The sequence below is a fragment of the Gavialis gangeticus genome, unplaced genomic scaffold, assembly GCF_001723915.1.
Source record: "Gavialis gangeticus isolate Ggan-Ray unplaced genomic scaffold, GavGan_comp1, whole genome shotgun sequence".
NCBI classification, from domain to species: Eukaryota; Metazoa; Chordata; order Crocodylia; family Gavialidae; genus Gavialis; species Gavialis gangeticus.
The window spans coordinates 59411108-59425811 of NW_017729029.1; the positions used below are offsets into that span (position 1 = coordinate 59411108).

General features: G+C 39.7%; 1 protein-coding gene across 4 annotated transcripts in view; it reads left to right on the forward strand.

Annotated features, from left to right (window-relative positions):
• The window catches only part of KIAA0922 (KIAA0922 ortholog), a 141424-nt gene that overhangs the window by 120828 nt on the left and 5892 nt on the right, over window positions 1-14704 (forward strand). For all 4 annotated transcript variants that reach the window (XM_019521669.1, XM_019521670.1, XM_019521671.1 and 1 more), the window contains 8 exons: window positions 643-767; window positions 3211-3368; window positions 4564-4746; window positions 6897-6975; window positions 8613-8698; window positions 9781-9901; window positions 12012-12100; window positions 13960-14102. In XM_019521669.1, coding sequence (XP_019377214.1) covers window positions 643-767; window positions 3211-3368; window positions 4564-4746; window positions 6897-6975; window positions 8613-8698; window positions 9781-9901; window positions 12012-12100; window positions 13960-14102 — 984 coding nt within the window. The remainder of the gene's footprint in view (window positions 1-642; window positions 768-3210; window positions 3369-4563; window positions 4747-6896; window positions 6976-8612; window positions 8699-9780; window positions 9902-12011; window positions 12101-13959; window positions 14103-14704) is intronic.

A 14704-nucleotide genomic window follows, 5' to 3' on the forward strand; every position in this document is an offset into this window, starting at 1 on the left:
CCCCCCCCCCCCCCAAGTTACTTACAGCTTTTGGCCATGATCTACTGCTTTTTACTATTAGTGGTGGTGATCAGTTTTGTGTTTAATTCCAGTATAAATTAAATCTTAAATTAACGTATCTGTTACTTAATTTATCCCTATTATTTCTTCAGTATAGTAATTCAAATGAGCAGATGGGCACCACCAGAAGTAATAGAAGAGAGGATTTATTGCTGCTGAATTTGCTCACAAGCTCATCATAAGTCTGGCAGATTTTGGGGGGTGGGGTTTTGCACATTGAAGCATTTTATAGACCATTTTCCTCCCCCAAAATTCTACTTCCTGAAAGAAATAGGGAAGAAAAGATGCTGAAGAGAAACTGTTGATATGGGGATTCAGAAATTTGATATTCTGTTTTCATCAGCTCTTTAAAAAAAGCGGTGGGGGGGAGAGGGCAATGGGACTGAATCTAGAGCAGACAGATGAATTTGATGATCTGGGAAAGTGAAGTGCTAGGACAGCCACCAAATCCTGCAGCAGCTATGAAACTGAGCCATTTTGTCCAAAGTACTTTACATTAGTAGTTTTATCTAGGTAAATTTATATAGTATCTTTGGTTCTAAGTTCTGTGTTGTCTCACTAATTCATATTTTTACATTTCAGCAAGAAGATGCTTACAGAAAGAAGAAATCTCAGGAGAAAAAAGAAGGAAGTTTGACAAATATGAATTGGAATAGAAATAGAACATCCAGAAGAAACAAGAAAAAGATTGTCAGTTTATCTACAAGGTGCGTATTACAGCCTCAAATGGTATCATAGAATCATAGAAAATGATGGCTGGAAGGGACCTCAAGAGGTCATCTAGGCCAACCCCTGGTCACAGCAGTACCATCTCCAACTAAATCATTCCAGCCAGGGTTTTGTCAAGCTAGGCGTTAAAAACCCCCAAGGATAGGGATTCTACTACCTCTAGGTAATCTGTTCCAGTGCTTCACCACTTTCCTAGTGATAACACTTTTCCTGATATGGAACTTAAGCCTTCCTTGCTGCAACTTGAGCCCATCGCTCCTTGTTCTGTCATCTGCCACCACTGAGAACAGTCTAGCTCCATCCTCTTTGGAAACCCCCTTCAGATAGTCAAAGGCTGCTATCATATCCCCTACTCAGTCTTCTCTTCTGCAGACTAAATAAACCCAGTTCCCCCAGCCTCTCCTCAGAAGTCATGTGCCCCAGCCCCCTAAACAATTTTCAGTGCTCTCTGCTGGATTCTCTCCAACTTGACCACATCCTTTCTATAGTGGGAGATCTAAAACTGGATACAGTACTCCAGCTGTGGCCTCACCAGTGCAGAATAGAGGGGAATAATTACTCCCCTCGATCTGCTTTCAGCACTCCTACTAATGCAGCCCACTATGATGACTGTAAACAATAGAGAAACCAAAGGTATCTTCATTCCTAGTTTAATGGTTTCTCTCTAGTATTAGTATAATACCTAATGCAGATTATTTGATGATACATTTAAGTTAAACAGTAATCCAGGTCTAAAATTTTCCTATTAAAACATATATTACTAAAAGTCGCAGGAAAAATATGCATGCATACATATATGGATGAGTGTATTGTGTGAAGTAATCTCTCTGGAGTTCTCATAGTTTCTGTGGGAGCCTGTATTGTTGTAAAGTGCAGCTGGGATAGATTTCTTCATAGGTTCAAGACAGTATTTAGGATTTGAAAGAACTTTTGGTCCTTCGCCACTATTTGTGCCTTTGAAACCTCAGCCCGCGTTCCTCACTCTGTTCCTGGGCTTTAGACTAAAGGGAGACAAACATCCAGAAACCTGCATGACTAAAAAGAAATAACATAATAATATTAATTTAAAATTGCGAAGCACAGTTTATCTTTCCTTTTGTGAATCCACACATGTCTTGTAGACAGATTTTCGATTTAAAGGTAATTGAGAAATTTGAGCATTTACATTTATGCCCTATTTGATATTAATTGGTTCTCATTAGAGACTGGAAATGTGCCTATTTTAGACTCATAGGGTTAGTTTCCTTCCCATTATGCTGTCAGTGGATAAAATCCAATACATGTTCCCTTTAGGAAAGAGAAAGTCCATTAAAGTGATTCCAGGTTTTTGCAACAGATCATCTTCTAACATACTTTAAGGAATTTTATCTTTGTGCTTGAGAGAGTTGTTTCCTTGAAACAAAACAAAAAAAAATCAGCCTTTTCCTTACCAAGTACAGTGATCAAAATTAACTTTTAAAAGAGGAAGTTTGGTATACCACATAGAAGCTGACTAAACTTCATTGCGGTTTGTAGACAAATATGACAAGAAGTTAAAGTAATGTTAGGCTGACAGGAATAGTAGGAGATCCTGGGAAATATTTTTGTAAGGGTTTCTTTTATGTTTACTTGAATAAAGGTTTTAAAGGAAGTTGTGATTTTTTTTTCTTATTTTTTGTTGTCAGTATTAAAATTATTCATGTTGTTTGTGTTGTAGTAACCTCTAGAGATGCCAACTGGAATGTGGTCCCCAGTATTCTGTGCAGTGCTCACACACAAAAACCTAACGACCTTAGAAATAAGGCAACAGTCCTTCAAAGATATACCAGTTACTAAATTTATGCACTGAGAGTAGTCCTGTTGAAGTCAATGGGAAAAGAGTAAGAGACTGGAGAATCAGGAGGGACCATTGTTTCAGGGTCTGCATTGTTTCAGACTGCATTCAGGGTAATGCAGTTTGCTCTTGGTATGTAAAGTTAACCACATATGAAAATGTCTGCAGGACCTAAGCTTATGTAGATAGGCTGGGCAAGGGTAGAAAAGGCAGTGTTTATGGTGCCTTCACTGCTTAAGTGCTAACTTAGTTTTCACTCTTTTTGGCCTACAGAAAAATAATTGAGCAGGTCTTCTGTTGCCAAGAACTCAGAAAGACCACACCTGTTGATTCCTGTATGAAATCTCTGTGTTTACCTTGTGATTCATGTTTGTAAACCCCGTGGTACCCTAGAAAGGATCTCAAGGCACCTAGGGTGCCGTGGCATGCTTTAGAGCATATGTTACTTCTGTTATACTTGCAGTCTGTTTTGATCCACCATGTTTGTCACCATAGGGTCTGAGGACCTTTGGGTAGTTCATTAGGGGAAGGTGATTGCTCATCTCTTTGTTCTTATATATTAAATATAGTACAAATGTAAACTATAAACGCATCATTTTTTGTTCTAGGGTTCTTGAACAGAGTGAAATGAAACATATGTGCAGTGAATTTGAAAGGCCTGAACTGAGAACTAACATTGGCATAAGAAACTGCTGTGCTCAGGACAATGGGGAAATGTTTAAAGTCGACCAGAAAGGTGGAAGTTTGTCTACACAGGGAGAAACAGGTATGTAACTGTGATTGGTGTTGCACTGAGAAGAGAGAATACTTTGTCTCTGACCCTGAAACACAGTGGGGGCTTTTATTCACCTTTTTCTCAAGCTGTGATCAGTTGAAGCAAATAAATTGACAGCCCCCAGGACTGCTACAGGAAACTTAGACAGGTTATAATATTCAAGTTGGAAACATATTCCTGCCTGTTCAATTTTCTTTTAATGTCCAGCTCTTTTTCCCAAGCTTGTGAGAAAGGGGAGGTTTAGGAAGGCATATGGCAAGTTGATGATATTTGATAAAATTGATAATTGATAAAAGTTCCATAATTAGTCAATAGAGGGCATGTGTAGACAAAACAGGGGCCCTAAATTGAAGCGGTGACTTTTTAAAAACACTCTTTCAGTTTAGGATGAAGTAAACCCCCGTGTCATGTACACCCATGTCTTACCTGCCTCTCCAGTGGCAGGGAGGGGAGAGTGAACTGACGGCGGGCGGAGCAGTCTCTGAGCTGTGGTGGGACTGGGGCTTCCCTCTGTGGCAGCGCCCACCCCCACCTGCAGGCACCCGACTTGGGCAGTCCGGCAGCTATGGAGGGAAGGACCAGGTCCCCACGCAGCTCATGCAGGCTCCAGGGGAGAGGGAAAAAAAGATCAGGCTCACCGCTTTTCTTTTTCTCTTTGGTGGAGCCTGCCTTCCCTAGCAGCTGCTAGGCTGCCTGCACGGTCCCTGAGCTGCACAGAGCCCAGTGCTTTGCTCCATGGCTGTAGGGCAGCAAACTAAATCTCCTCAAAGGTGTTTTAGTTTGCTGCACCCCAAAGTAATTTAATATGAATTACTCCACCAAATGTGCGACAGCAGCTGGAATTAATGTGCAAAATGCCACCAACACATGCAAGCCCCAACACCATTAAAGCGGTGCAAAAGCATTTAAAAGTGGGTTAATTGTTGTGCACACATGCCCCTTGTTTCACACCATGGTTTGAGAGAATTTTTCATGGTGCTGTAATTCAGCTGTTAAGTTTCTCAGAGCAGGGCTTGTGATATTTCTAGTGCATTGTATGTGGGTCTGCAGTGCTATCAGTAAATAATGTGTTTTTCCCTGCTGAGTAGGTAGATTTAAAGGGCTAAGTACACATTTCAGATACTTTTTTCATTTCATTTTAAGTTTAAATGTAAACGTTTTCTTCAATGCTTTTCAACTTCCTCAGAAAACTTTTATCAACGATCAAAGAAGTGTTTGGAAAAGTTTTGTTCCGATTCAAGTTCTGACTGTGGCAGTTCCTCAGGAAGCGTGCGTGCCAGTCGCGGGAGCTGGGGCAGCTGGAGTAGCACCAGCAGCTCTGATGGAGATAAAAAGCCTGTAATGACACCCAGGCATTTTCTTCCATCAAGTAAGTTCTGGAAAAATAGCATGTACAAAAGTATATGGAAAATGTTAATATATTGTTTTGGATAGTAAGAGGGACTGAAACTATGGAGGTATGTCTGTTGCTCCTCCACAGAGCTGTTGTGAAGTACGCACCAGCCAGTGTACCCCTGCTTTGCACACATCTGCCTCTGCAAATGAGGCAGTGTAGTTGCCTCAGAATAATGCTGAGCACGCCCACAGAGCTACCCTTAGGTTCTGTCTTGGACCTGCTTATTGACACGTGCTCTGGCTCACTTGAAGGCATCTCTGTTGCCTCATTTCCAAGAGTCGGTGTGCATGGAGTGACAATGAATGGGTGGGGCGTAGTTCTTAGGTCAGCACAGGGGTGGTATAGAAAAGCTGTTAGAGGTTGCCTGCCTGTTATGGGTTAATAGATTCCAGTATTCATGGTGGCATTCATATGAGAAGGAATGCTTGGCTTTGAGCTTAGAAGTCTGTATTGTTGAAAAGGTTTCAGTCAGCAAATTTGCTTTCTTCCAGCTTGCTTTCTTTTTCCAGTCGAATCAGTATTTTTTAGTTTGGAGTGTTGCAGAGAGACAATAGATGTTATTAGACAGCAAGCAGAGTCAGCACTCCTGTGTTGTATTTCTAGCTCTGCCACTACTTAGCTGTCCGATACCAGACAGTTCCACTTAATTTACAGTTGTCTGTATGTTTTCCAGGCTTGTTTCATGTTTGAGATTATTTGCATTTGGGTGTATTTTGTTAATCTATAATATGCACATCTACCCTGCCTTCTAGCAGTTGCATTTGCAAGGCACTTAGAGAAACATTAAAGTTAATGTTTAATATGATGGATGAACTATAATATTTTGCTCCTTTTTAATCCAATCATTGCAACTCCCAAGTCAGTAGTGAGATGGGATCCACTCCTAAAAACTGGCAGAAATAATACAGCATCCAAAGGGGAACTGATGCACACAGAGTAAGCTGCCTGAAAAATGATAGGAAAATATGAAGAGCCATAAGCAGTAGATGTAAAAGGTCAAAGAGAAATTGTGGATAAACACATGAACTGAAATAGTCTCCCACAAGACACTGAGGAAGCTATACAATTAGTCGCTCTTGGGAAGACTACAGAATTGGTATCTGCTAACTCTACTCAGATGTTAATGCAGCTCTGACCTTTAGATTATTGTTACTTTTGCAACTGTGTTTATGACTTAACATCTGTATACAGTAAAAGGAGCATGGTATCTGGATTTCAAAGAAGTGGGTGGACAGACAAGTCTTTCAAAAAATTACTGGAAGTGTCTCAAAATCATGAGGATATGGATGGCCTTATCCCAGATACATGGCAGAAGAACCCTAAACCACTTTGTACATGCCAGAAGCCACAATTATGCTTAGTTCTTGTGGCATATTACTAGGAATGGTGAAGGGCTTTAGTGTCATTCACTGACATTGAGAGAGCACGCTACAGCATGCAGAATGAACCAAATTTAAAGTTTTAAAAATAGTTTTCTAGGCACTGTTCTCTAGTGACACAGAAAAATTGTTTGCACATGTCTAGATGCTGTTTTGAATAATGTGAACTTAATTTACTGTCTGAGAAAAAAATATACCCAAAGCAGCTTTGCAATTAGAACAGAACACATTTAATCTCAGTCTGAGCCTCTGACCTAATTGAATGAATTGTGCCCAGATTTAATTTTTTTGTTTTTTTATATTTGTTGAAACTTGTAAAAAATAAACTTCTTTCAAATAATAATGCATAGATGGATATTGTACATGATAGCAGTAATAATTTATAAATTGATCATTTAACTAAAAAAAAATTCAACAATATGGTTTTTCATAACACCACTCCATGAAAACACTCTTCTAATAGTTAATATAATGCTTCTCAACTCTTTAATCCTTGGTCCCATAGTTTAACCAAAAAAAAATCAAGTCCCTTATCTCCCTATTCAAGTTCCCATAAAGACAGAAAAAAGGGTCTACTAAATCTGCATAGATATAAGAGATAAACAAGCATAACATTAACTGAGGGAGACTTTCTGAAATGCAGAATTCTTTTTGTAATATTTTATACTGAAAATAAGTTTATATATGCTGTTGTACATTTCTGTTTTCAAAATCTTTTGATTTCACAATCTTTGTTTTACTTAGGGGAGACTATTTCACAAAATGATTTTCCAACTGAAACTCCCATCACTTTAAATCTGTCTCATAATATCTGCAATACCAGGTACATTTTTAAGTCTACCCTTACAATATACTGAAGGAATGTAATATATTCATGTAATTAATCCTTTTTCTGTAGAAAAGGACGTGGGGGTTTCAGTGGACAATAAGCTGAATATGAGCCAGCATTGTGCCCTTGTTGGCAAGCAGGCTAACATCATACTGCGCTGCCTTGGTAGGAGTGTTGCTAGCAGATCGAGGGAGGTGATTATTCCCCTGTATTTGGAACTGGTGAGGCCACATCTGGAGTACTATGTCCAGTTTTTGGCCCCCCCACTATAGAAAGGATTTGGACAAATTGGAGAGAGTCTAGCGGAGGGCAGTGAAAATGGTTAGGAGGCTGGGAAACATGATTTATGAGGTGAGGCTGAGGGAACTGGGCTTATTTAGTCTGGAGGAGAAAAGACTGAGAGGGGACTTACTAGCAGCCTTCCAGTACACACCTGAAGGGTGGTTCCAAAGAGACTGTTCTCAGTGGTGGCAGATGACCAAACAAGGAGCAATGGTCACAAGTTGCAGCAAGGGCAATTTAGGTTAGATATGAGGAAAAACTTTCTCACTATGAGGATAGTAAAGGACTGGAACAGGCTACCTAGAGATGTTGTGGAATCTCCATCCTTGGAGTTTTTTAAGATCAGGGTAGACAAAGCCTTGGCTGGGATGATATGGTTGGAGCTGGTCTTGCTTTGAGCAGGGGGTTAGATTAGGTGACCTTCCTGAGGTCCCTTCTAAGCCTAATTTTCTGTGATTCTATGAATATACTAAGGGAACACCATACTCTTGGGAGTCTAACTAGCCAGTTTTGGTAAAAGCGGTTGTGTGCGCTGTATCTGCCTGTTACTCTTGATGCCATTTTGAAATCACACATCTCTAGTATTTAAAAAGCTTTACTGGTTTTGGAGCTTGGACATGGACTTTCCAGCCTCATTGAGTATTTTTTTTCTACCATGAGCATAAACCTATTAAGTAATAACTGTTTTCAAAGCTGTAGTAAAACCTGATATGAGGGTATAAGGCCTGGAGCTACCATGACCCATTGCAAAATAACCCTGATATTTGCAGGAATTGCCACCCTGGGGAAGAGATCAGATGCAGAAAAGAAAGGTGTAGTCTCAGTGAGCAAAGCCTTTTTTCTTCATTTTTTGCTGCTGACATTATTCCAATAAGTACGTTTTAACAGTATAGCATATTGACAGCTTGCCTCTTTGACCTCTTATGCTTAGCCATCATTAACATATAATGCTCATTCCAAATTCATTTAATCTGTCTGAGCCCATACTCTCCTTTAGTCTCCACACTGTATATTCCAATATTATTAGATAAATACGACTAGTAAGGGTTGAGATAATCAGCACTTCCTTTTTTTCCTCTTGTAATAATAACTGTGGGTAGCTCTGCTCTGTATGGTTTTTTGTATTGAAATGCTGACGTTTTGTAGTTCTACCATGGCTCAGAATAAGGAGAATAGGCAAAGGTAAAGCCTAATTCATGTTAGCTATTATTTGGGGTTCTACCACCTGCCCTGTTTAACACCATAAAACTTCCTGAATTTTCTTTTCCTAGAAAAGAATCAAATGGGTATTTTAAATGTTTCGCGATCTGATTTTCTTTTTGAAAAAAAAATCCTTTTTCTTAATTCAGCAGAGACATAAATACCATCCCCCAGTATCCAGAAACCCTGTGCCCCAACTTCACTGACATGACTGCAGATCCCGACAAGAATAAAGGTCGGTTGCTTTATATCAGCAGGTTTTACGCTGCTCATCATACACTAGTATGAGTGCTACACATGTTGTTACTTTAATGTGTGCACACAAAAGCTTTACTGCAACAGAGTGCTGTGTTTGAGCCATGTATCTGAGAACTTTACTTTTTATTATTTTTCAGATGAATGAACTTCTCTAGCCTTTAATATAATCTTGATTTGTTTTATTGTACTCTTGCTGAGTGAAAGTAGCATCTAGCTTTCATTTTACACTTCAGCATTTGCTAACATTTCCTTTGCTTTGCCACAGCCTAATGTTTAATTGCACTAAAATCACTTCTTTGCGAAATAAAGTTCACAGTCCAAATTAGCATCATCAGAGCTCTCCTCATTTCCACACTAATGGCTGAGGAAAGACCTCACCACTTTTCTGCCTTCCTTTTGCAAACAAACGATGCATGATGGGCTTCAGCTTCGGCTTTCAAATCTCAGGCAGTTTTTCATTTGCGTGCTTCTCAAAGGGAAACAATATGAATTTGCTGAGTGAAATTAATAAATTGTGAAGTTTGGGTATGGAGCGACCTCAGTTTCCAAGGAGGAAAGGTCCAGTGGCTTGTCATCACGCATGTAACTTTCCAACACTTTAAGTCTTTTCTGTTGGAAAATGTGTTCTTTCTATAATGAATTGAGCAAATGACTTTAATACTTGTTTAAAAATGGGAAAAGGCTATTTTTTTTCTATTTTACTTTTATGACAACTTTCATCCAACATAACTATTTGTCAGGTGATTCACTAAAAATGTTTTATTTGCCGAATCACTTCTGGGCTGGGTCTGTATTTGATATATAATGGCCTAGCTGCACTGAGTCAGGATTTAGTGCCAGTGGCTTGTTTTGTTTCCATAGTGCCAAACTTTCTATTTTGGGTTCAAAAACTAAGGAAAGGAGGGGCCTAGATACTTTCCATTGTGAAGACTACAATGCAAGGTCATCTAGATTCTCTGTCATGTGTTAATGTCATTGCAGGACTAACATTTGGGCACTTTTTGGTTCCTGTTCTGTTGTATTTCATAAATTGTGCAATTGATCACTTTTCTTCTTTAGGTCTGTATCCAACAGGAGACTTGTGGCCTGCTCAATCAGTCTGTCTGACAAATAGCTTAAATTATAACCTTGAAAACAACATACCATGCATGATCCAGGAATCCCCTTCTGTTCACAACAGGCAAGTTGTTTTTTCTTTATATATTTTAGGTAACATCTATTAACTAGGGAAGTATTATTACTGTATTTACTTGAAACACACACACCCTTTCCCCAAAAATTATCCCTCCAAAGTTGGGATTGTGGAGCAGGGAAGCATGGGGACACTAATGGCTACTGCTTCTCTCCCTTTTCTCCCCACTGGCAACATGGAGAGAGGGGCAGAAGTCTGGTCTTTAGCATGGTAGCTATAGTTTTAACCTGCTCAGAGCTACTGCTATTCGGTCAAAAGCTGTCAGTTTGACAGCAACAGTGTTTGGGTTAAAGCTTGAGCTGCACAGTTTGCAAGGACAGACTGAGTAATTCTGAAGAATTGGCTCTTCAGCCATAACTCTGGAAAAAATCTTACTTTCTTTATACTGCCTCCTCAAAACAAGGTCTATCGCTAACTTGGGAGTGTGTGGTATGTGAGAGAATATGGTGCATCTGAACTCATCCTGCAATGTTTCTTAAGCACTTGTAGTTTAGGTTCCTTGCCATTGTTTCATGTTAAAATATTATAAGCAAAACTCTTACTATAGACACATTTTTTACTGATTTTTTTTGTTTTCACTTTTCGCCTGCCACATGGTATTGGCATCGTCAGTCTAAGTGGACCAGCTCCTGTACTCATATTTAGAAAGTTCAAAATTTAAGAATTCTCCCCAGTTTTAAATAAATCTTGCAAGCTTTAAGGTATGGTGCCAGGCAGCGCTGTCCAGGAATACCTGTTCTGCACACACTAAGTTCAGAATTGGAAACAGTATAATCTTGTTAATGTGGCATGCATCCAGGCTAATTAGCTGTGCTGGGAAACAGGTTTATTAAACCCAGGCACACTGCTGTATTAATATGGCTATATTGCTTCTGGTTCACATTTCATGCAACAGTGCTTTGTCCCATATAGAAATCCTTGCTCTGTTTCTCATTTTTCTCTTTGAGGGGGATGAGTGTCTCCCTTTCAAACATGCTTTCCTTTGCTATAACCAGGAATCCTTCACCAGGTGGGTGAACTACAGCATGTACTAGGGTGTGTATAAGATACAAATACCCTGGATGAAGGTAATAAACACATGAGTTTTATGTGGATTTTTTTGGACGTTTCCTAGACTTGAGGATTGAGCTTTCTGCAGTGGTAAACTTTAGACAGGAAGAATCATATTCCCTACCATCTTACCTCTGTGCTGTAAATTGAAGGAAAGAAAAGCTTGCAGTTTACATTGCAGCTGTCCTTTCAGCTAGGAACTGTATCTTAGTGTACCAAGACCATGGAGCAAAATACTGTTTGTTTTTTTTTCCCTTTACAAACTATGGTTTAAGTAATGTTAAGGTTATGACTCAGGTGTTCTTAAGCAAAGAACTCTTCTTGGAGAACCTTCCTAAATTATTTCAATTATTTTATTCTTAAATTAATACAGTAATAGATACACATTTGTGATAAGGTGTCTCATTTGCCAGGAGTCTGATGTTATTTGAAGTGGTAACACTGATAATTGAGAGTTTTATTTGACATTCTTATTCTTTAAATAAGTTTTTATATTAATATTTTAAAATTAAAGACAATTTTGTTTTATTAATCTAAGCACCTTACTAATCAAAGATTTATTTCACTTTATACATATCATTTCCATGGCATGTTATATTAAATTACTTTGCATTGTGTTTCATAAAAAATAATTAAGCCTTAATGTCTCCTATGGGGTAGGAATATATTGTAATTCCATTTTTTCAGGTGGGAAAGCTGAGGCTTTGAAGTGTGTGACTTTAAAGCGATCCAGGAAGATTGGAGGAGAGTCAGAATCAGCCCAGACAGTCCAACTGCTGGCTCTGAACTTTAGTCACAAATGTATTTTCTCTCTCCTGGGGAAAACCATAAAACAGTGCTCATTATTAGATTTGTTATGGGTTCATTACAATACAATTCCGATTAGTAGCTGTTTTCTGCTATTATTTAGTTGATGTGTATGAAGCACAATTGCTCGTCGGAAGCAGTTGTCATCCAAAAGGTATACAGTGTATGAAAGGTGTTCATTCAAGCTGTACTTTCATAAAGCTCTGCGTGGAATTTCTGATTTTTCTTTTTGTTGTAATAGCTTCATTGATTGGAATGCAGCTTGTGATGGCCAGTTTCCCAACATGTATTGTCCAGTAGAGATGAATGAGTACAATGCTTTCCCAGAAGGTAAGAATGCTGTAAGATTTCCAAAATATGGATAAGATTCTTCTTTTCTCTCTCCCTCACCAAAGCAATGATGATTCATTCAGGTAGATGGCTGGCTGAACAACAGACTATTAGAGACCTATCTTGTTAATGTGCTTAATTAGGGTAAAATAGACCAGGAGAGATTATTTATTTTCTTACTATTTTCATAAACTCTGTATGGAATTTCTGAAACTAAATTTTTCTTTTTGTTATAATAGCTTCACTGATTACAAGACAGCTTGTGATAGCCAGTTCCCCAACATGTAGCAATGAATGAGAGAAATGGTCACAGACCCATGCTGCTATTTCAGGTCACATTGTTTTAGGTCCTGCAGTACTAAAAAAGAGGGACTTACTATCCAGAAGAGCCTCTGTTTCTCAATATACAAGACAGAAGCTGTGAAAGAGAAGGTGATGCTCATCCCTTGGGAATTGGGGCCCAGGGAGAGTAAGTGTCTTAATGTGTGGCAGACTCAGGAGTTAGTTAGTGCTGGTCTTGTGATTCTCATTCCAGTGTCTGTCACCTTTCCTCCCTTGCATGCAACGTTTCCAGTACCCTCAGTTAACTTTCTAATTGGGACAGCACACGAAGTTTTGACTTGCTTGTCTAAAACCTGGAATGCAGAGTTTGCTTAAAGGCCTGACTTTGGTCCCATTTATGCCAGTTTTTCAGTTCATGTAACTCACTGTCTTTCATAGAATTAGGCCCGACTTAGAACAGTGTAATCTGGTGTAGACTGTTCTTTATCTGCAGTCCTCTCACAAGGCCCTACTCCCTTTAAATAAATATCCAGCCTAAAACTGCAGCAATACTTTGATTGTCAGTGATGGAGTTAAAATAGATGTCAGAATAGAGAGTCTGTGTGTTTTCCAGACAGGCATGGTATTATACAGTAGTAAGTGGTGTATGTATGATGGAGAGAGAGAGAGAACCTACGGAGTCTCAAGCAAAAATCAGCCTTCTACCACCAGTACCTGTCAGAGGAGGAACAAAGAGCAGAATCAGAGTGATGAAAGTAATGACGGATTGGGCATCCTCTTTTTGTTCCCACTCTGTTACTGCTCACGTGACCTTCAGAATTTCTCTGACTAGCTTCTTTCCCTCGATATGAGTTATTTGTAAAGTTTCCCAGAGGCGTTACCAAATAGATAACTGAAAGTTGACCTATCCAGGATTTCATGCAACAGTGATGTCTTGGGAGGTGAAAGCTGAAGAACTTTGACAAGGAAGCGTGAAGAAATTTTGCCTCTTCTGTTCCATAGGCACACAAATAAGTTACTGCATGGTAAACAAGGGCAGGGATTTGTAGTGTGTCACCTGCTCCATAGAAGCTGCCCCTGTGGACACTCTTAACCCAGAGAAAGCAGAGGCTCTTTCTTTGAGGGGCAGTCTACTACACGCTCTCTCTCTTTTACCATAGGGTAAAGGGGATAAGCGTGAGCTGTTATCACAGAGGAGTTAACATGCTGCAAATTCTCACCCTCAGGTTCATTGCAGTTATTTGTTCAGGGATCCATGTCTTACTCTGGCTGAAAAATGCAGTCTGTAGCAACCTGGGGTAAAAAAATATCACATAGCCATTACCCAGTCCTCTATGGTAGTGAGTTAACTGTGCCCTCAGTAGTGTCTCATAAAAATGGTATTCCTGTTGGCAGAAATATGCAAGTATTACATGCAGATGATTTGCTCTTTTTCCATTAAATTATGTATGATTGGTGAAATCCTACCTGTAATTCCAGCACTTCTCATAATAGGGCAGTTTAGCTTCATATGCAGAAAGTTGAGTCATGTATACAATGCACAGATTTTACTTTGTTCCCTTTGTTTCTTACTGTAGAAAACATGAATTATGCCAGTGGCTTCCCATGTACTGCAGAAGTACAAAATACAGCTTTCCTTGATCACAGCTGTCAGTCTACCTGGAGTGCCCCACCCAACATGCCTCCTACCTGGGAGCCAGCCAGTTATGTCAACTCCTCAGTGAGTATTCCTGTTACAAGATGTTGCCCTATTTGTGCCTCACTGAAATATTCTTCATATACTATTTGCATTTCCATCTTTGTCTCGCTTGCCTGCTCTTTCTTCACACTTCTTTATAGTAGAGGCCAAGGTATTTGATGTAGCTTGTGTTGGCATTATCCATGGCATGCCCTCAGTTTCATTAGAGGCAAGTCATGTCAGACCAACCTGATTGCCTTTTATGATCAGGTCACAAAGGCAATGGATGCAGGTGTTGCCGTGGACGTAGTCTTTCTAGACTTCAGCAAGGCCTTTGACACTGTCTCCCACCCCATCCTCATTAAAAAACTAGGCGACTGTGGCATTGATGCCTACACAGTCAGATGGATTGCAGATTGGCTCAAGGGTCGTACTCAGAGGGTGATGGTGGATGGGTCATATTCAACCTGGGGGGAAGTGGGCAGCGGAGTCCCCCAGGGCTTGGTCGTTGGGCCTGCGCTGTTCAATTTCTTCATCAGCGATCTGGACGACAGGGTGAAAAGCAACCTATTTACATTCGCTGATGATACCAACATTTGGGGTGAGGTGAGCACGCTAGTAGGGAGGGAAAGACTGCAGCAAGA